This window comes from Rattus norvegicus, chromosome 16 (genome assembly GCF_021556685.1).
Source record: "Rattus norvegicus strain SHRSP/BbbUtx chromosome 16, alternate assembly SHRSP_T2T, whole genome shotgun sequence".
Lineage (NCBI taxonomy): Eukaryota > Metazoa > Chordata > Mammalia > Rodentia > Muridae > Rattus > Rattus norvegicus.
The window spans coordinates 35,344,217-35,366,056 of NC_141549.1; the positions used below are offsets into that span (position 1 = coordinate 35,344,217).

Here is a 21,840-nt window from a genome sequence, read left to right on the forward strand (position 1 = left end):
AGTAACTAAAGTGAGTTAGATAATGTGGCAGTCAAACTGGGTTCCATTATGACCTCTAGGCTAGTTAACACAGTTTGCATGTTCTTTTTCTTTTTCTTTTTTTTTTTTTTGCATGTTCTTTTTCTTTTGGGGTAAAATATACCTGTATTAGAATTGGACTTTAAAAATTATTAACCACCTGCTTTTTTTTTTCATAATAGCAACTGACACTTCTAGTTTGTGATATTTTGTACACTTTGGCTGTTTCCAGTAAAGAACTGGTTTGTTATATAACACCTGCCTAGGGCTATCCACTGTCGTCATTCCTGTTTGACTTTTGAACATTTTAGCAGCCACTGTACCAACTCCCTAAAAGCAATTCTGCCATAGGTAGATGATACACACAATAAGTAATCCTGCCAATATGCAGACCTCTCAGCTCAGTGAACTATTCTTAACCTCACTGTCTTAGTTTTAATAAGTCATGCCTTAGAGACCTTATAACTTCTGGCCTCTCAAAAGTCCCAACATTCAGAATCCTCAATGCTAACCTTCAGTGCTGTTTCTTACCCATCTCCTTCTACTATAGCATTTTTCAACAAGGTCTCACCATGTGGCCTTTGCTGGTCTGGAATTCCCTATGCAGACCAGGATTTCCACCCTTCTAAAACTATCGTTAGAATCATTCTTTTGCATATACCCTCAGCTTACTGAACTCACTTCATTGTGCTCATGTGGAAAAACCCTAAACTCAATCTAATTTCTGCAGGGCCTGCTTGACATAATTGATGCATGGTTGACATGACTGCAGATTAAGAGAAGTTGTTAAGACCTGGATTTCAATTTATTACTTCTTTCTATAGTTTAGATATAGAGAGCCCAAGTGACCCTGAAGGGACTTGTTTCTGAGTGTGGTGATATTAAAGAGGTGGTTGAGACCTTTAGATGGGAAGTCGGTGAGGAGACTGTTTTCATGACTTATGGCTATGATGTTCACCTTTAGTAAGGAACTAAAAACCTCCTTTGCCCCTTTGTAACACACACAGGCTCTTTTCAGTCTACTTCTCAGCGTCTGGCTGATACCTATAAAACATGTCAATATCCTCGCGTCCTAAGTCAATTTTTCACATGCTTCAGATACAAGTTTTGTGCTAAACCTCAAGGAACAAGAGAAAAAAGAATGCAAAAGGTGACACAAATGGCCAGAATCCAGTTCCATCTACTCCCTCCCCTGTGAACGAGCATCTGCACACACAGTCGCTCTTTCTTAGGTGCTGCTGTGACATAAACACTTAAGATTCATGGATCCAGAATGGCCTCCTTTTGTCTCATGAAAGCAGTCCCTCCCAGTACCAAATAATGACACACAAATTTACCAGACATTTCTCCTACTCTATTTAATTCCCGAGTCTCCTTCAAAGATATATCAGGAATCTTAATAAATTATTTCATGGAAAACATGCGTGCACTTTTCCAGCTCCCTCGTCCAGGTTTCCTTCAATTAGCTTCCTCATTTAGATTTCATTCATGTCTCATTAAGCCATAACTCAGGATTCCTTTACAACCATCACCACCCAGGAGGTTAAATAATCCCACACAATAAAATGAAGACATCTCGACACATTAATTTTTAATAATATTGGGTCTTATGCTTACCACTTTTAAAAGGCGTGTTTTCTAGTAGTTCTGTCTGTAGCTGTAATTCAGCTTCTCCAAGTATCTTCAGCACAGAATCTGTAGGGCTTTTCCCCCAGACTTTTCTTGGAGAGCCACTAGAATCTAACTTAATAACCTCTCCCACAGTATGTTCTGTGAGGAAAGAAATACAGGAAAATAATCCTCAAAAATTAAAAGTAACTCATTGCTTAGTAATTTATTTACTATTATACAACCAAGTGCTTCATGCTAAAAGCTAATATAAACATAAGTTATAAGATAAATAAACATATGGGCTAAAAGGAAGAAGGCAGACTAAGAAAATCTGCCTTAGGTTATATACCATAGGCAGGCAACTAACATTTCCTTTTTACAATAATAATTCTGAATAACTAAGTTAAATAAAATTTAGCAAAGCAAAAAATATTAGTCATGAGAATATTTAGTAATAAAACATGAATACAGAGACTAGAGAGATGGTCAGTGACTGAGAACACTGGCTGCCCTTCCAGAGGAACCAGGTTCATTTCCTAGCTCCTACATGGTGGTCCACAAACATCTGTAGCTCCAGTTTGAACAGATCTTATGGCTTCTTCTAGCCTCTTAAGACACCAGGTTAATGAACAGACAAAAATTCAGGCAAAACACTTATACACATAAAATAAACAACTCGAATACATATACTCAAGAGTAATCTATTTATATTACAGGGTATACATTAATATGGTCTTATAGTTATAGCCCACACAAGCAGAGATTTTTTAAGGCTATGATTTTCAATCTTGGCTGCCAACAAAACTGGATCTAGAACCAGCTGAAAGGCAGGTCACTGGGACGCCTGTGAAAGATTTTCTCCATCAGGTTATTTGGAGTAGGAAGACATATCCTCACTGTGGACAGCACCTCCTGGTGGCAGACCAGGTCTGTGAAGCTTTGCTTTTTGCCTGCTTGCCTTCACTCTCACTGGCAAGTCCATCTGCTCTGCTGCTGCTGCTGCTTCTATCTTTGCTGTGTTCCTTCCCTGATTCCAGAGCCTAGCTTCTTTGGATTTCAATATCAACTAAAGACCAGTGCTCTCCGGATTCCTTCAGGCCTTTGGTCCCAGGTTAGAACTGATGAAGCATCCAGACTCACAGAGTGAGCAGCAAGTGAATTCTTGGCCTTTCAGGTGTGAGACAGACCTGAAACTGTGTCATGGAAGCCAATTCAATAAGCCCTCTTGTAATACAGATTCACTCTGTAGGTTATGTTCCTCTACAGTGCTTTGACTAAGATACCATCTGAAAGACAGTTTATTAGGATTGAGGATGTAGCATAAAAAGGAACAGCAAACAGGCTCCAAGATCTCACGGGAAATGCAAATCACTAAGTAATTATTCAGTTTTGTACCATTGACATGATTAGCATAAGGGACCTAATTTTCAAAACTATGGCTAAGGTAAAAGACACATGAATCATGAAAGAAGATTGTTTTTCTTGTTTTAACTTTGTTTTGTGTGTGTGTGTGTGTGTGTGTGTATGTGTGTGTGTGTGTGTGTGTGTATGTGTCTATAAATATACAAAGATACCTGAGGTGTAAAAGCCAGTGTGGTGAAGCCTTACAGCATTACAATGCTGTTCTTACAGTATAACAGTTGGCTGAGATGTATAAAAGACTTTGCGTCTGTCTAAGCCTGCTATATGATTTTTTTTATTCACAAGTTCTTTATAATAAACTTTTAATTAAAGTGGTTAAAACTGGATAAAAAATAGAAATAAAACTCAGAACTGAAAGTTATTTGATATGTAATGAAGAGTGCCAAATAACACCAATAGAAAAGAAAACTTCTGGAACAAATGAAAAAACTGAAGACCCATTTAAAAAAAAAATCAACCTCTTTAAAGTAAGGGGAGAAAAACACTCAGGGTTGGTGGTCAGTTTCAGTTGAAGGGACAGAACTTGGAGTGTAAGGAAGATAAAAAGGCTAGTGTCTGTCAGAAGGACACATAGAGAAAATAGATTTCACAAAGCTGATGCATGCCATTAGTTGAAAACTGATTTGCACATCATATGCAAGGAAATCACTGTAGTCTTGAGAGACCACCCAAAATCAAGGGAATAAGGCTTGGAGTTTATAGAGAGACAGAAATAGTTCCTATTTCTGTCAGTGAGAACAGAAATACTTGTAATTTACAAACGAGCCATGAGGCAGATTGTTCAGAAAGGCTGTTGACTCAGTAGAAGGGAAAAGATTAGCCATAGACTAAACATTGCATGATCCACTTAACAAAGCTTAGGACGAAGATCTACAAGGATCAAGATATTCATAGCTCACTTAACTGTATTCCAGAACAAAGGTCAAGAATAATGATCAAAATATAAAAATGCATAAATCCCATAAATTAAAATCCAGTGTTTGTCCCTAAACAAAAATAATCAAGAATAGTATGATCAACCAATCAAAACCAATGTCCAAATGACAGAGATGATGTGATTACTTACTGGAGAAGGACATTTACAGTGATTAACATAGCTGAAGTTTATTGGTTCAACAAACTAAAGACTGGTGTGGGAGTGACAAGTAAGGAAAGTTGGCCTGGTACGTAGTTCAACTGCAGAGTATTTGCATAGCACGCAGAGGCTCTGGGATTGACCCCATCACTCAAAGAAGAGGGAAAGAAGAAAGAAAGAAGAGGAAGAATGAGGAGGAAAAATATCAATACTAGACTTGTAGGAGGGAATACCAAAACAAACAAAAACCCAGGAAAAATGACAGCCAAGAATATTCCTAAACTGATGACAGCTATGACTCACAAATCTAAGAAACACAAGCCAAACAATAGGATGGATGCGATAACAAGGTGTCACCATCAAATTCCCTGATACTAGGCCCTTAGGAGAATGAGAAATAGCAAGAGGACAATCATACACTACACATGGAGGAAGAGGACAGCCATTCACTGCACACAGAGGATGGCTAAGACGGAGAGTTATAGATGGCTTCCCATGAACTAAATAGTAGAACAGTGTTTTCCAAATAGGAAGAAAAAACCATCAGGGTAGAATTCCAGAGGTCATGAACAAATATTTGCTAAAGGTGGTATGGCAAACATTTACACACATATACAAGGTGAAAGAACTTGGGGAGATTACAGCATAGCAACTCTTAGTTCTTCTTCACAGAAGATAAAGAGCATTGTAAATGACAAATACAATGTAGACCCATAGGACTGTATACAAAAACAGCTAAAACCCAAACTCTCAGCTTACTGGCTAGGTGACAAAGAAGAGTCCTCGGAAACCAGAAAACACTAGGTGACAGGGACATCACAAAATTCAACAGTGTGATCCTATGATGTGATTTATTAGTCCTCCAGGTTATTGTTCCTAAGTGTACATGTGGATATGATCTTGTGTATAGTATCAAAAACTTTGGAAACTGAATTAACAGACTACTGCCCAGGTCCCAGACTAGGAGGTGGAATACATACTAAGATCGAGTAGCACTGACAGGCTGTGAGAAATGAGCTAACACCAAAATCATGAACCACATGAGGAAAGAGGAACTTACAGCTAACCCTAACTAAGCTAACTGTTAACACAACTCTATCAACATATTGTAGGCCTTAAGCAAGTCTCATCAGCTAATATTAACAATGAAGATTGATTAGAAATCCCTTGACATACAAACACAAAATCTTTTTTTTTTTGGTTCTTTTTTTTCGGGACTGAACCCAGGGCCTTGCGCTTCCTAGGCAAGCGCTCTACCACTGAGCTAAATCCCCAACCCCCAAACACAAAATCTTAACTGTTACAGGAGACAGACAATACAATGTAACACAGATGTTGGATTACCTACCAACAAGTTAAAGCAGCTATTACAAAAACGCTCCAGAAAGTAATCGAAAGCTTTCTTCCAAGAACAGAAACAGAATATACTAAAGAAATTATATAAAACTCAAATTACAGTAAGTAAATAAAAATGGTCTATAAATAAAAGCTGTACAAAGCCATGTTCAAATGTACTGATGCTTTGTTCTACAGGTCTCAAAATTGATTGTAACAGATAGCATAAAAGCTGTAAGTGTAAAGTATACACTACCTTCTTGTCTAGAGATCACATTTTATGATGACCTCCCTTTAATTTATTTAAAAACATTTTTATTAATTCTCTGAGAATTTCATCTACTGCATTTTGATCATATTCATCCTCAACTCCACCCAGATATACCTCTCCTCCTACCTCATTTCATGTCCATAAAAAAAAAAAAAAAAAAACCCAAACCAAAAACCGCCGAGTCAAATTTGTGCTGTCAGCACACTCCTGGGTACATGGCCATCCAGTGGAGGATGACTCTCCCTCCCCAGGAAGCCACAAACTCTATAGTTAGGGATGGAGGCCTGCAGACCACTTCCCGTCCATTATAGAATCTTGACTGGCTTGATCCTCTTTAGACAAGCACAGCACTATGAATTTATGACACTGGTGCTCCTGCATGCCCAGAAGATGCTGTTACAACTCAGTCATCCCCAATCTCTGCTCTTACAATCTTTCATCACCGCTTCCATGACAGTTCCTGCATGCCTGTGTACTCTCTAGCTATCTCTCCCTCTCCCTCGCCATTTGCCAGAGGGAGGGTGGAAGGGAGGGAGGGGAAGAGAGGGGGAGAGAGAGAGAGAGAGAGAGAGAGAGAGAGAGAGAGAGAGAGAGAGAGAGAGATTGATTTCACTTATGGCTAAGGACTCCACTTCCATGTATTCTCTGCACTTTGACCAGTTGAGATTGTCTACTTTAAGCACCAGGAAGACCCAATTTAAAGTCTCCCTTCCACACTAATAAGTCTATAGTACTTGTTGGAAGTCAGCACGTAGAAACTCTTTATGATAAGGATCTATACAGCTTTCCCAACACTCCTAGTTTAATTTCTTGCCATAAGATTTGAGTTGTAGCCATCCACGTTGAATTACATCAAGTTCCCTAAGCTTCACAAGGGCTAGGAGCTAGGGATGGTGGTACCCACCTGTCCCTCCAGCACGTGGCAGACAGGCAAGACAATCACGAGCTCAAAGACAGGGGTACATAGTGCGACATGGTGAGATAAAATCTCTTACCTGAGTCCTGCTTATTCTCTGCCTAAACCCTTGGCTAGGCTTTGGCTTAGCTGACTACTACTTCCACCGAGTGCTTAAAGAAACTACTTGCGTGACTTCCAAGGACTCATTTCTGCCATTGTAAGTATGCTCAGAGTAGCCCATTGTTATTGGTATATTATTTATCAATTACAATTTCCGTTTTACTTGCCACCCTTTCTATACTATCCTACCCTCCTTAAGGGATTGTAAGTTCAAGGCTAGCCTGGTATACATATATTTAGTGTATTTCCTAAAAGGAAGAGCTGGGGAGCTGGGCAACACATGCCTGTAATTTAAGCACCTGGGAGACAGAAAAGAAGACTGAGTCAAGGACAGTCCTAGATACATAATGAGACATTGTCTCCCCACTAATGACCCCTTCACCCCAACAAGAACAAAAAAACAGTAACAATTTAACATGCTGTAAAGGGTTCAAACAATTTAAATACATTTCCTAAGTTCTCTCTCCTTTGATTATACTCATATAAAAATCTTTGCTACTGCAAAAACCAAACTTTTTTTTTAATGTTTGATATATTTTACTAGAAGATACTTCATGCCCATGAGGAGATGCCCAGAATTATTCTACCTCTTTCTAGCCATCCACACGTTGGTTCCTTTGGATGGCCAGGATCTGAGTTTATGTGAGAGATCAACCAAGTCATGACATTAACATATTCATACACACTTTCAGAAGCAGAGAAGGATGCATCCAGTGTCACTTCATCCAGAGGAATCACAAGCTGACCTCCCATCTCCCATTTCTTGCGATCAGAGGAAATGGCATTTTCCTTCTCATACTCTCTCTCATCTCTGTGACCAACGGTCTCACAAGAATCAGCGTGATGATGCTTTTCCTTTTCATCCTCTTGAGCTTTAAGATTTTCATTCAGCCTACGCAGTATTTCTCGCTTACTCTGAAACAGTTACACTTTAGTAAGCATGTTATTAAATAAAATGCCTGACAGAAGTTTTGAAAACTGTACTTACTGAAATAGCATTGTTACTCTTTTCCATTTCTTCTGAAGTTTCTTGGGACTCAGTTAAACTTCCATCCTTTAAACACAAGATGGTTAAAGAATAAGAGATAAAACCATTTAAAACTTAATGGGAAACAGTTGATATTTTTGTTTTTCATTTAATTGACCCATGTGAACTTTTCTTATTCCTGTAAAATGTTAACACAACTTTTTTCATTATCAGTAATGATAACCATTTAAACATGATCAATCAGTCAATAAGATTAATACATACAAGGGTCAATTCTCATTTATTTGCCACATTTGTGGGTTACAGATAACAATTATCTTTGTCCTCTTCAGCATCTAATTTTTGATAATTTAAAGTCAACAAATGATTTGAAAAGAAAATCCATATACTTTGTTTACTAGAGCTGGAAAAAGGGGCCCCTATTTTTGCTTTCTTTCTGTTCTAAAAGATAATACAGTTCTTGGGGCTAGAGAGAGAGAGCTTAGTAACGAACACTGACTTCTCTTGCAGAGGAACCAGGAATAACTCCTAGTATCCACAACTGTCTTTAACACCAGTTCTAAAAGATCTAACACCTTCTTTTGGCCTCTGGGGGCAGGCATCAGGCATGCATGTTGTGCACAGAGATGCATGCAGACAAAACACCAATACATGTGAAATAAGTACATCTTAAAAAGAAATGGTCACGGGAGCTGAACTTGCCTCATGCAAGTGTTCTACCCACTGAGCTAAATTCTCAGTCCCAGGGGATGTCTGGGTAGACAGAATAATTCAGGATGAGCTGTGGTATTTTGAAAGCATTTACATACACATACACACACACACACACACACACACACACACACACACACACACACACACCCCAAAGCCATAGCATTAGACATATTGACAACTTGCTTTTTTCTCTAAGAAAAGAGGTTAGAACGAATCAAGAATAGATTCTTATTTGTGTCATTAATCATATAAATTTTACTTGATTAGCATAATGAAGATATTCTAAACAACAATTAAGAATGTATGAAAAGGAGATTAGTGGTTATGAAGGCTATGACTCAGTGTGACTAAATAATCTTCAAAGTTGTAAGCAAGCACTTTCTATAAATATAACGTAGTAAGAAAAACCATTTAGTCATGGATTATGTCAAATTTTATAATATTTAGAAAACGTAAGAGAATAGTGGTGAGATGTAAAGTAATACATGTAAAGGAGATAAGGAGGATTTTACCCAGGAAAGCAGTCAGAGAGATGAACAGCTACTGGAGATGTGAGCCTGGGTACCAGGAAGGAAATCACACAATGGTATCTAAAGTTGCTGTAAACAATGCAGTACATGCAAAGTCATCATCAGAGAGAGACAAAACCTACTGCGACAACAAAGATTCTCACAGGAAGCACTGAAGAGAGACCAGGAAATGGTTTATTATTCTGCACAAGGCTGTAAGAAATCTTTGTAGTGATCAGTAACCTCTGCAGCATGAGGAACCTAATGAAGCTCACGAAATACAAGGTACAGGCAGCAGCTAGGAAAGGAGAACAGAGGTTGCTGAGTTGCTGGGCTCAGCAGAGGGCTTTCCTGGCCATGTAAACCCCGGCAGGCACTCCACGCTCTGAGCCGGATCTCTCAGTCCAGAACAGTCTTCACATTTTAGATACTTGCATGTTTAAACTTACACTTCTTCACATTTTTTTTTTGTTTATTATCTGTGTGGCATACAGTGACTCAGAAGTAGAAGGTTTAAACTAATAAATTTAATGTAATTACACCGAACATTATTTACTATGTCACAGAATTTCAAATAGGTGGGACTTTCTTCCTAGAGTTAGTTACTTTAAGTGCTAAAGAGATATAACTCTTGAAAAAATTGCTAATCATAAAGTTTAGGGTATAAAACTGTTTGCCACATTATTTTCATTTATTGGCTTCAAATGATTTTTTACTGCAATTATTTAGCACACATACACAGGCATGAGTGCCTGCTGCTGCTGCTGCTCCACACGTATGGAGGTCAGAAGAAAACTTGTAGGAATCCTTCTCTTTACCATGTGGATCAGTCTGAGACTGTCAGGCATTGGGCAAACACCTTTCCCCACTGAACTATCTTATCAGTCTGCTAGTAAACTGCTTTAAAGTGGAAGTCATTTTAACATATATATTATATATATTTTAACTCGTATACCGAGCATCTGTGAGACAGTGGTTCCAGGAATTCTCTATTACCTTGCCAGAGCCCACAGGTGTTCACTCTCAAAATAAAATGGGTAAGTGCATATAGCCTATGTATAGTCCCCATATAACACAAGTGCTTTCTAGATTAGTTACACCACATAACACAATGATATAACCATATCACGATATGCTACTAGTTGCTATTATATACTATTAACATAGTTATATGGTTTAATGATGAGAAATATCACTCAGTACGACAGATGCCATCGTCACAGACAGGCCTGTGTGACACACAGCAGCAGTAACATGACATTCTTTCTCAAACACTTTGTATCTGAAATTGATTGACTATGTATATGGGGAATCCTCAGAAGTAGAGCGCTCAAGGTTTATTTATCCATGACAGAGTCCTAGATAAAACCTATGGGCAGAAAAGCTCCAATATTCAGTTCAAAAAATGTTCAAAAAATTCCAGAAGATATGTCCTTTAGAAAAAACAAGGAGACATTCGGAACTAATGTCAATTCATTAAACTTATTTTTATTTAAAATAATCTCTAGTCTTTGAGGGGTTCTAAATTTTATGAAACTTACCAGGCCCACTTCTTTCAAAGCTGAAGTCACAGAAATAACAGGTTTCATCTGCTGCTGTGATGGAGAACCACCTGCTTCATGATGCTCCATAGATGGAGGGACATCTGAGCTTTTTACCCTCACCACCAACTGCAGGAGACAGAATGCACAATTAAACGGGCTGGATCTCATATTTTCAAGGAGAAACAGAAGTTATGCATAGTACAGCTCTTTCTCATTCCTTAATTACTCATTGTTGTTGGATACTATGATACATGTGCTGGCAAAACAGAGAACATGAAAAGTCTCCAGCCTCAGTGTAAATCCAGTCCTAAATAAAACTGGTTACCACTGTACATCAGTGTCTTGTCTTATAAAACGATCAATCAAAGTCTTCTAGAAAAAAATCTACTAGTAGGCTGGAAGGTGCATTATATTCCTATCGGTACCAAACACCATGTAGAAAACGAATACTGAGAATCAGTAAGGTTCAAGGTTCTCTCCTAAAGGACTGCAAGCTGTAACAGAAAGGGGGAAAGAAGCAAACCTCTGTTAGGAGAGATGCTACTGGTCTGGAATAGATTGAAACAATAAAGACAGGGAGAACTGGCTGTGCAGGCCCGAGGAGGTGCTGAAGCCAGTAGCCTCCCTGGCAACCCCTGCTCCCACAACTACCCCAGCAGCCCTCAAAGTCAGACACTTCTATAGTCAGCTTCAAACTCCAACTCACTAGCTTGTCATTTTTCATTATTTCTTGGCCTCCCTAAGGCTCATTTTTTTCTCAACAAAGGAGCACTGTCCCTATTTTCTCTTTTCTGAAGAGATCGAATGAAATAAGTAGTATGAAGCTCACAGCAAGTATTGATTTACCCTCTTTCAAATCTGGCTTAAGCACCTAAGGCCTAGATTGAACAACTGAGGAATTAGCTCACAGGAACTATGTGTACTTGAAGTTCTAGCTAGAGTAATAAGACAACTAAAGGAGATCAAGGGGATACAGATTGGAAAGGAAGAAGTCAAAGTATTGCTAGTGTAGATGTTATGATAGTATACCTAAGCAACCCCAAAGACTCTACCAGGGAGCTCCTACAACTGATAAATACCTTCAGCAGAGTGACTGCATACAAAATGAACTTAAAGAAATCAGTAGCCCTCCTTAATACAAATGATAAATGGGCAGAGCAAGAAATTTCCAATCGATATGAATAATATAAGATACATTGGTGTAACTCTACCCAAGCAAGTGAAAGACCTATATGATAGGAACTTCAACTCACTGAAGAAAGAAATTGAGGAAGATATCAGAAGATGGACAGATCTTCCATGCTTATGGAGGCTTAACACAGTGAAAATGGTTAGAAACAAACAAACAAACAAACAAACAAACAGAAAAGCAATCTACAAAACAAAGCTATCTACAGATTCAGTACAGTCCCCATCAAAATGCTACCACAGACCTTGACAGAGCAGATCTCAACTTCATATGAAACAAACAAACAAACAAACAAACAAACGAAACAGGATAGCTAAAACAATCCTGAAAAGAACCTCTGGAGAAATTACCATCCCTAAACTCAAGCTACGCTACAGAGCAATAGTAATAAAACTGCACAGTATTGGTATAGGAATAGAAGGTAAAACCCATGAAATCTTAAAACCAAACATGGCAGTTTTAAAAATGAAATTGATTACATGGCTAAGTCTAGAATATTTACTTCCTTCTAAGCATAGTTTTATAAAACACATCCAGTTTCCAATATAAAAATTTTCAACAAGACTAAAGTATTGGCTTGAAAAGTCTTCTAAGTCAGATTTGTATATATGAGTGTGAGAGTGTGAGTGTGAGTGTGAGTGTGTGTGTGTGTGTGTGTGTGTGTGTGTGTGTATCCAAGTGCATGATGCCTAGGCTGGCTTCCAACTCATGACACAAGGCCCAGCCTGAGAATCCTGTTTCAGCCTCCTAAGTGCTGGGCACATAGGCATGCAGCACCATACTCTGGATAAGAAACTTTTGTTTGAGCTTAAGTCCAAGTGGATCAAGGACCTCCACATCAAACCAGGTATACTCTAATAGAAGAAAAAGTGGGGAAGAGTCTCAAACACATGGGCACTGGAGAAAATTTCCTGAACAAAACACCAATGGCTTATGCTCTAAGAACAAGAATCAACAAATGGGACCTCATAAAACTGCAAAGCTTTTGTAATGCAAAAGACACAGTCATCAGGACAAAACGGCAATTTGGGAAAAGATCTTTACCAATCCTACATCTGATAGAGGGCTAATATCCAAAATATACAAAGAACTCAAGAAGTTAGACTCCAGAGAGTCAAATTACCCTATTAAAAAATGGGGTACAGAGCTAAACAAAACATTCTCAGCTGAGGATTATCGAATGGCCAAAAAGCACCTAAAGAAATGTTCAACATCCTTAGTCATCAGGGAAATGCAAACCAAAACAATCCTGAGATTTCACCTCACACCAGCAGAATGGCTAAGATCAAAATCTCAGGTGACAGCAAATGCTGGCGAGGATATGGAGAAAGAGGAACACTCTTCCTTTGTTGGTGGGATTGCAAACTGGTACAACCATTCTGGAAATCAGTCTGGAGGTTCCTCAGAAAATTGGACATTACACTGCCTGAGGACCCAACTATACCTCTCTTGGGCATAGACCCAAAAGATGCTCCAACGTACAACAAAAACACATGCTCCACTATGTTCAGAGCAGCCTTATTTATAATAGCCAGAAGCTGGAAAGAACCCAGATGCCCTTCAACTAAGGAATGGATTCAAAAAAATGTGGTACATCTATATAATGGAGTACTACTCAGCTATCAAAAACAATGACTTCATGAAATTCATAGACAAATGGAATGAACTAGAAAATATCATCCTGAGTGAGTGAGGTAACTCAATCACAGAAAAACACACTTGGCATGCACTCGTTGATAAGTGGATATTAGCCAAAAAGCTCAAATTACCCAAGATGCAATCTACAGACCACAGGAAGCTTGAGAAGAAAGGTGAACAAAATGTGGATGCTCCCACTCCTTAAAAGGGGGAAAATATTCATAGGAGGGGATATGGAAGCAAAGTTTAGAGCAGCGATTCAAGGAATGGCCATTCAGAGCCTGACACACATGTGGCCCATATATATACAGCCACCAAAAACTAGATAAGATTGATGAAGCTAAAAAATGCATGTGGAAAGGAATTGGATATAGATCTCTCCTGAGAGACACATCCAGAGCATGTCCAATACAGAGGGCAATGCTAGCAGCGAACCACTGAACTGAGAATAGGACCCCCTTGAGGGGAATTAGAGGAAGTATTGAAAGAGTTGAAGGAGTCTGCAACCCCATAAAAACAACAATGCCAACCAACCAGACCTTCCAGGGACTAAACCACTACCGAAAGACTACACATGGACTGACCCAGGGCTCCAACTGCATAAGTAGCAGAGAATAGCCTTGTTGGGGCACCGGTGGAAGGGAAAGCCCTTGGTCTTGCCAAGATTGGAGGTTGGACCCCTAGTGCAGGGGAATATGGGGGAAGGCAAAAAGGGGGATGTATAGGGAATACCCATATGGGGGAGGGGAAGAGGAGGGAATGGGGGCATATGGGCAGGAAACCAGGAAGGGGAATAACCTTTGAAATGTAAGTAAAGAAATATATCTAATAAAAAATTTTTAAAAAAAGAAACTTTTGTTTCTTTCTTCTTTTTTTCTTTCTTCCCTCCTTCTTTTCTTATTTTTTAATAGTACTAGGAATTGAATCCAAAGTGTGGGGCATGCCAGGTGTGGTGATTTAATATGCTTGGTCCAGGCAGTGAGTGGTACTATTAGAAGGTTATGAGGAGGTGTGGCCTTGTTGGAGGAAGTGTGTCCCTGTGGCGGTGGACTTTGAGACCTCCTAGATGCTTGGAAGTCAGTCTCCTCCTCGTTCCCTTCAGAACAAGATATAGGACTCTCAGTTCCTCCAGGGCCATGTCTGCCTGGGTGCTGCCAGGCTTCCCACCTTGATGATAAACCTATAAGCCAGTCCCAATTAAATGTTGTCCTTCAGAAGAGTTGCCTTGGTCATGGTGTCTTCACAGCAGTGGAGACCCTAAGTAAGCCAGCAGGTAAGCCCTGTACTGCTGAGCTGCATGCCTGGTCCTTACAAGACAGGTTTAAAAGTAATCCTATGGAAGCATAGCAGCGGCCATGTCCTCAGAAGCTCCACAAACTTAAGACCTTCTCACATCTCCCCGAAGGTTTTCAGTTATCACTATAAGATATTTTATTTTATATTTCAATGTTGCTATGTGCTGAAACTTAATCAGCAGTGCCACCAAATGACAAAAGTAAAAAAGTAACCCAAACTGGGACCAGCTTTAATGTAAGGAACTTTATCAAGTCTGAAGTCATAGAAGAGTAAATATCATTTCCTCTGTATATGTGGATTACTAAGGATGAGTAGGTATGTCAGGACCATATCAAAAGGGTCTGCGCTCATGTTCTGAACATAGAATAATTTCATCCACAGTTTGGTAGCACCCACGGATGCTCTTTCTTTAAACGACTACTCCAGGCTATTTGCTGGCAGGTATCCCAATCCAGATATGTCCCCCGCCCCCATACCAGGCTATATTGAACAAACAAATGTTTCCTGAACATTTCTCTAGACACAAAATTGAAATAAGCAGAGTCACAAAATTCCCAACAGATTTATCCATGTTTTTCTTTTCATCACCATGACAAAGGTAATCCTATTTTGGGTTTTCTGAGTTACATGACGTTGAGCTGTGGCTAGAGAAAACAATAACATTTGATAAATGTGCTGTGCCAGTGTCCTACATGCCAATCACAGAATGAACTGAGACACAGACATTCACTCTACCGTAAGGTAACATAAGTAACAAAGCGAGAAAGTAGAGGCCTGCTGCCAAAGAGAGTCTGTGTGTGCATACTGATGGGAGCAAACAAGGGGAGGCTCACCCTGTGACTGAGACTGTGAGGAGCCAACAGTGAAATTCATGCCAACTATTATCAAATAATTTGATGTCCCTCTGAAATTTTTGCCTTAACTCAGCATTTTAAAAAATAAGGCTGATAGAGGGTTCAAGGACACTATAAGAAAACGCACAGAATCAACTAACCTGGGCCCATGGGGACTCAGACTGAGCTGTCAACCAGGGAGCATGTCTGGGACTGACCCAGGCTCTCTGCACACACGTTACAGCTGCGGAGCTTGCTCTTCATGTTCTAACAGAGGAGCAGGGGCTGTCTCTGACTCTGTTCCTGTTTTGGGGATCCTTTCTTCCTACTGGGCTGCCTCATCTAGCCACAGTAGGAAAAGATCCTCTTTTTCTTGCAGCAACTTGATAGGCCAGAGCTAGCTGAGATCCATGGGAGGCCCCTCTCCTTTTCTGAAGAGAAAGAGAAGTGGATGTGGGGGAAAGGGGATGAGGAGCAAAGACTGGGAGGAGAGGGCCTGGAAGCTGTGGTCAGATGAAAAGTAAGTTAATTAATAAAGAAGTTGAGGCTTAACTGGACGACATGTATGTTCACCAGGTTTGATAGACACATCATTATCTGCCTACCTTCATGGACTATGAAGAATGTTAGAATGAACTGTTTAAGGTTAATCTAAAAGTACAGAAGAACAATGACCTTTATACTTGTGATTGTGATATTGTAGCTGAAAATGACGGTAAGAAGCTCATTATGAGAAAGATTTAAAAGAAACACACTTAGAACTTGAAGCATGTGTATGTGTGTGCATACACACACACACACACACACACACACACACACACACACACACCGAGTTTTACACTGACTTGCCCTGGCTGTTTCCTCAATAAGAGCCCAAGGACATGAATTCAAGAAGGCTTAAGTACAAGAGTCTTACATGTTCTTCCCACACTTTCTTTTCTCTTTCATAAGCTTCCTTTCTTTTTCGCTCTAGCTGTTCTTTTAGTACAGCAGCACGTGCATTTGCTTGGGCCTGAAAGTGAAAACCATCAACATAATTAGCTATCAGAAAGATATCCTTTGGTCATCATCCTCCAACCTGGGTCTAAAATGACACTGATTTTGTAGTCAACATAGAAGTGTGTGTGTAAAAAAAAAAAAAAAAAAAAAAAAAAAAAAAAAAAAAGAAGTGTGTGTGTGTGTTGTTTCCAGAATAAAAATATACACTAAGTATCCTTCTCACCTTGGATAATATGGGAAGAATGGATATTTGGTAAGTGAAAATAAGTCCAATGGGCTAGAATGGAAATTAAAATGTAAATGTTTATGACAACTGTTATGCATAATTCCATTCATCTCTGGAGACACAGACACACCTGAAACTTCATTTTTATGGCTACTTTTTTGAGACAGTGTCTTGATTACACACACACAACCAAGCCTGGCCTTGAATTCATGGCAATTCCCTTGCCTCAGCTGGGATCACATGAGAATCTACTTTTACAGAATTACATGTGTCACAGTTTTATATTCACATCATAATTTCACTTAACTGCTCTTTATAAATGTTATATAAAGAAAAAAAACCTGCTATTTTCCAGTAATTGTAAGGTGACGAATAAGGGGAAATCAAAAGATAAGAGAAGAAAATATTCCAAATATATAAAACTCCTAAGAACAAACTTTTTTCTCTCAGCTTTCATTCTCCTAAGAAGTTACACTTTTTTAGTCTATACCTTAAGTGACTCCATCTTTTTGAGCCTCATGTCAGCCTCTTCAGTTGCGTCTTGTCCTTTGGTACCACCAGCTTCTTTCTAGAACGATTGTCAACAAGCACACTAGTTAGTAAACAGCAGCCAAGCTCAGTGCTACCTCTGACTGAACTCACAGCGGTGAGACAGGGCGCTCAGCACTGTTTTCTCTGAGCTGCACCTGAGCCCTCCAAAGCACTGTCAAGTGGGCTCCACTGCTGTCATAGACAGCAGGAGATTCTCTATGAAAATTCCTATGGATCAAATAATCTTAGCAACTTGAAATTTACTTCATTCCTACATAGTTTTCTGATCCCTGACCTTCATTTTCTTTTAATGGTTTTAACTTTTATTATCATGGATGTAGCATGTTTAAACTTATTCAATTATTTTTTGAAAAATTTATTTTTACCTACATTCTCACCACGAAGTTTGGCTTTAATCTGTTGGCGCTCATTAAAATTTTGTAGTCTTATTTGCCTCAGTCTTGCCAGATAAACCTAAAATAGGAACAACAAAAACAAATATTTACTTAAAAGAAACACTATGAACATTTTTACTGCTAAAAAAATTATAGAAAAGTGTTAATCTGAATACAAGAAACAAAAGTTCTGAAATTTGGTTAATGAAATGAAATATTAGCTTTCAAGTATTTAAAGGAATTTATTTCTGCAAAGAAAGAAATGTTATAATTACAAAATTTTAAATTATATCAAAAGAAAAGAAATTGAAACTCAGAAGACTGAGTAACAGTTATGGGGCAAAATTATGACACAGCATGTCAGTCAAAATATATTAACAGGTTCCTATAGACTTAACAAAATCTTAAAATAATTGTTAAGCATTTAAATCATGCAAGAAAAGAAGGCGATAAACTTAAAAATGGCTGCGTGGCGGAGGTGCTGAGCATGCGGAAAGCATACCTCTTCCTCCTTGTTCCTGGGCTTCCCTCCTCTTGAAGAGCTGGGCCTGCCTCCATATAGAGATGCCAGGTTTTGCAGGATTCCCTGTTTGTCATTTAATGTGCTAAGTTTAAAGAATGCATGGGGCTACATTGCCTGCTATCCAGGCACATCCACATGCCACTTATTTCTTTTAGATTATGCTGGCCATTTCTAGATACCACTGAAGAAGTTTTGGCACTTCCCGTGGCCATGTTGGCATGTAAACTCAGCAAGAACAGAAGCCATCAACTCCAAGTATAATTACTTAAGTACAGAGACTGCAAATGCTGTTATAGTCATTAAAGACTGTACGAGTGTTTTCCTTGTCAAAATCCAAAGCATTTTATTTATTTATTTATTTATTTATTTATTTATTTATTTATTTATTTATTTATTTATTTATTTATTTATGTCTTTAAAAAAAGATCCAATCCTTTCGCTGCTCAACAGCAGGGAGATAGAACTTGTAGAGACCACTCCAATTAACTCTCAAATTAACCCAGAATTGTTGCTGTCTAAATAACATCCAAGGACAAAAACTAGAGCAGAGACTGAAGGAAAGGCCATCTCGAGAGCACCCCATCATGAGATTCACCCTAGGCACAGACGCCAAACCCGGACACTATTGCTAATGCCCAGATGTGCTTGCAGACAGGAGCCTGGTATGGCTGTCCTCTGAGAGGCTCTGTCTGGCAGCAGCTGACTGAGACAGATGCAGATACTCACAGCCAACCATTGCACTGAGGTCAGGGACCACAATGGAAGAGTTAGGGGAAGCCTGAAGGAGGGGAAGTGCTTGGTCCTGTAGAGGCTTGACGCCGCAGAGAATGGGGATACCAGAGGGGTGAGGTGGAAGTGGGTGGGTGGGAGAGCACCCTCTTAGAGGCAAAGAGAAGGAGGGGATGGGGTTGGGAGCTCGTGGAGAGGGGACTGGGAAGGGGGATAACATTTGAAATGTAAATAATTAGTAAAAAAAATCCAATCCACTTCAAGATGTCTTTGTGTATACTACACACAACACAGACACACACAGTTTTATATTCACTGCTCTGGCTTCCAGAAGTATGCTGTATATTAGCTCTCAGACCTAAATCAAACTCTGCTCTTGGGTAGTGCAAATGACAAGCCCTAGGCACAAACTGCCCCATTTCCAGATACAGGTGACTGCTAATATGGAATTATCTTACTAGAAATTATCACGTGCTTCAGCAAAACTACCAGATTATCCAATTAGTTCCCTTTTCTTCCTTCGAACTACAATCATGTTCAAAGGTTTTCAAACAAAGAGTTCTTAGTCCACTTTCCCATCTATTAATCTCTCATCCATGTGTGGTCAATGTACTTTTATAACCTTCGCCAATTTCCCGATGTAAACCATTTTTCTTAACACTCTATAAATCTTCTTTCTAATTCAAGTATAATTAGGAATTTTTCCTAAGGTCACTAGTAGCATTAGAAACGATTCAAATGGAGCCTTTTGAGCATTTTAAAAAACATTTTTCTCTAAAATTACTTTTTACTGAATCTTCTTCATAAATATGTTTGTGCGCGCACTACAAAAAAATTTAAAAAATTAAAAAAGCATTAAACATTTATTATAAAGCTAGCATTTGAGAACCTTACATTTTAAAGGTATTATCTCCCACATATCCATTTATGCATATGCATGAATGTATACAGCAAGTTTTTTTTTTATAGAAATCAGCTTTTCTACAATTGTTATTTTGTCACTTACATTTCCAGTCCCTCGTGTTCACTAACACATAGGATTGGTGTGTGGGCAGGTGACTCTGTGATACAGTACTTGTTTGCAGCTGCAAGGAGGACCAGGAGGACATGCACACATGTGTATACACATGAATAAATGAAAGATACATGTGAGACTAGAGGGAGTATAAATTAGGCAACTGCTTTGGAGACTCAGAAGTCAAAGGAAGAAATGCCTAAGGTAAGACGGAAACTAAAGTGCTCAACACTAGTTAAGGAGGGAAGAGAACTAGTGACATTTGCATTGGTATTGCATAGATATGAATATGGTAGATAGTACAAAGGCAAAGATAAGTTCTTGGTTTTTGACTACAGTCATTGATCATAATCAACATTTGGCCTAAAAATAAGATATTGTAAAAAGAATGGTAAAGACAAGTTCAGAAAATGTTTAGGGTAGTTTGAGTAGTTACTCAAATGTCAGTTTAATAAAGTCTAAATTTTCTAGTTTAAGAGAAAAATGCTATGTGACTGAGGGACATTTGTGGTTGCTGCTTTTGAAGGCAGGGTCTTACTGTACTGCCAAGGCTGACTGAGAATTCCTAGGTTCAAGTGATCCTTCTGCCCTGTGGTGGTTTGAAGATGCTTGGTCTAGGGAGTGGCTCTCTGAGGAGGTGTGGCCTTGCTGGAGGAAGTGTGTGACTGTGGGGTGGGCTTGGAGACCCTCCTTCTAGCTTTCTGGAAGTCAGTCTTCTCTTAGAGGCCCCTCCACCCATGTCTGCCTAGACGCTGCCACGCTTCCCACCATGATAACTGACCGAGCCTTTGAACCTGTAAGGTAGTCCCAGTTGAATGTTGTTGCCTTGTGGCTCTCCACAGCAATGAAACTCTAAGACATGTGTCTTAGTTCCTATAGTAGTAAGATATAAGGTTGGTGTTCCCGCTAACCTACCACATATCATTATTTATGTGGGCTAATTTTGAAAAGATACAGTTATCCACAGAGTTACAGGAAAGTAAGATAGTTATAAATACACCCCAATACAAAATTATGAGACTAAGATTTTCCTGTAATTTGCTGTGTAAAGCAGATTGCATAGCTTTCAAATGTTAGACGTTGTAGATGATAATGTGGCCCAGATGTGTTAAAAGGTTAGATACTCCCTTCATAGTATTTTCTAGTCCACACGACTAACACTTAAGTCAGAATCACATGTACAATGAGCACAATGAAGCTGAAGTACTTCTTGCAGCGCTCATCACATCCCGTCACACAGCATCCCTGGATCCCTGGCTGTGAATGCACAGGTGTACTCTGCACGGTCATGCTGTTCCTTCTCCCAACACCAATGTTTCCTGAAACTTGCAAACTCAGGGCTCTAAAATGCAGGGTTAATACTGGATACACTTATCTACTTTTATAGAAACTACTGTTTAATTATAGAACACAAAGACAAAAGAAGTCCTGCCTCAACAACATACATAGCAGGTGAAAACCGATAACTCTAAGCTGTCCTCTGATCTCTGTGTACATGCCTACATTCGCACTCGTACACAAATAAATAAACTTAAAAACCACTGTAAATATATTTACATTTTCAAATGATTTAAACATATCATGGTTATCAATATGAATGGAAAATATTTACTAGGTACAATTTTAAATCCCTGATGTTAATATTATTTCTTGAAGAATCGAGTATTTATTACAGTATCAATTTCTGTACTGTAGTATGCATAAATGCAACTCAGCAGTTATGATGTTTAATTGGGAAGTGAAAATTGTCACCCCGTTAAACATATGAATGAATGGCACTATAAAGGTGCATTAGTGACTACTGTAAAGGTGTCTCCTGAGAGCCCTCCGTCCCTAACTCCATCCCTGTACTGTCACACCCAGGTCCTTCTCTACTGTCATCTCAGAAGTTCACAACATAATGTGACTCTATTTCGAATCCACTGACAGGACTGGAGATAGAGCACGAAGGCAGAGTGCTC

General features: G+C 39.1%; 2 protein-coding genes and 1 long non-coding RNA gene across 8 annotated transcripts in view; 2 read left to right on the forward strand and 1 right to left on the reverse strand.

The window, feature by feature from the left end:
• Erich1 (glutamate-rich 1) overlaps nucleotides 1-21,840 on the forward strand; it is a gene marked incomplete at its 5' end in the record, with an annotated part of 52,793,804 nt that overhangs the window by 4,473,657 nt on the left and 48,298,307 nt on the right.
• Nucleotides 1-21,840, forward strand: part of LOC148000518 (uncharacterized) — a 101,150-nt gene that overhangs the window by 33,949 nt on the left and 45,361 nt on the right. The gene's annotated exons all lie outside the window — the stretch shown is intronic.
• Nek1 (NIMA-related kinase 1) overlaps nucleotides 1-21,840 on the reverse strand; it is a 128,705-nt gene that overhangs the window by 32,587 nt on the left and 74,278 nt on the right. For 4 of the 6 annotated variants that reach the window (XM_087587812.1, XM_087587810.1, XM_087587811.1 and 1 more), the window contains 7 exons: nucleotides 17,608-17,691; nucleotides 17,177-17,254; nucleotides 16,378-16,473; nucleotides 10,503-10,631; nucleotides 7,739-7,804; nucleotides 7,437-7,665; nucleotides 1,636-1,788 (listed from right to left, as the gene is read on the reverse strand). In XM_087587812.1, the coding sequence (XP_087443938.1) occupies nucleotides 1,636-1,788; nucleotides 7,437-7,665; nucleotides 7,739-7,804; nucleotides 10,503-10,631; nucleotides 16,378-16,473; nucleotides 17,177-17,254; nucleotides 17,608-17,691 (835 nt within the window). Of the gene's footprint in view, nucleotides 1-1,635; nucleotides 1,789-7,436; nucleotides 7,666-7,738; nucleotides 7,805-10,502; nucleotides 10,632-16,377; nucleotides 16,474-17,176; nucleotides 17,255-17,607; nucleotides 17,692-18,114; nucleotides 18,199-21,840 lie in introns of all 6 variants that reach the window. The other 2 variants (XM_087587809.1, XM_087587808.1) reach the window with 1 other exon arrangement.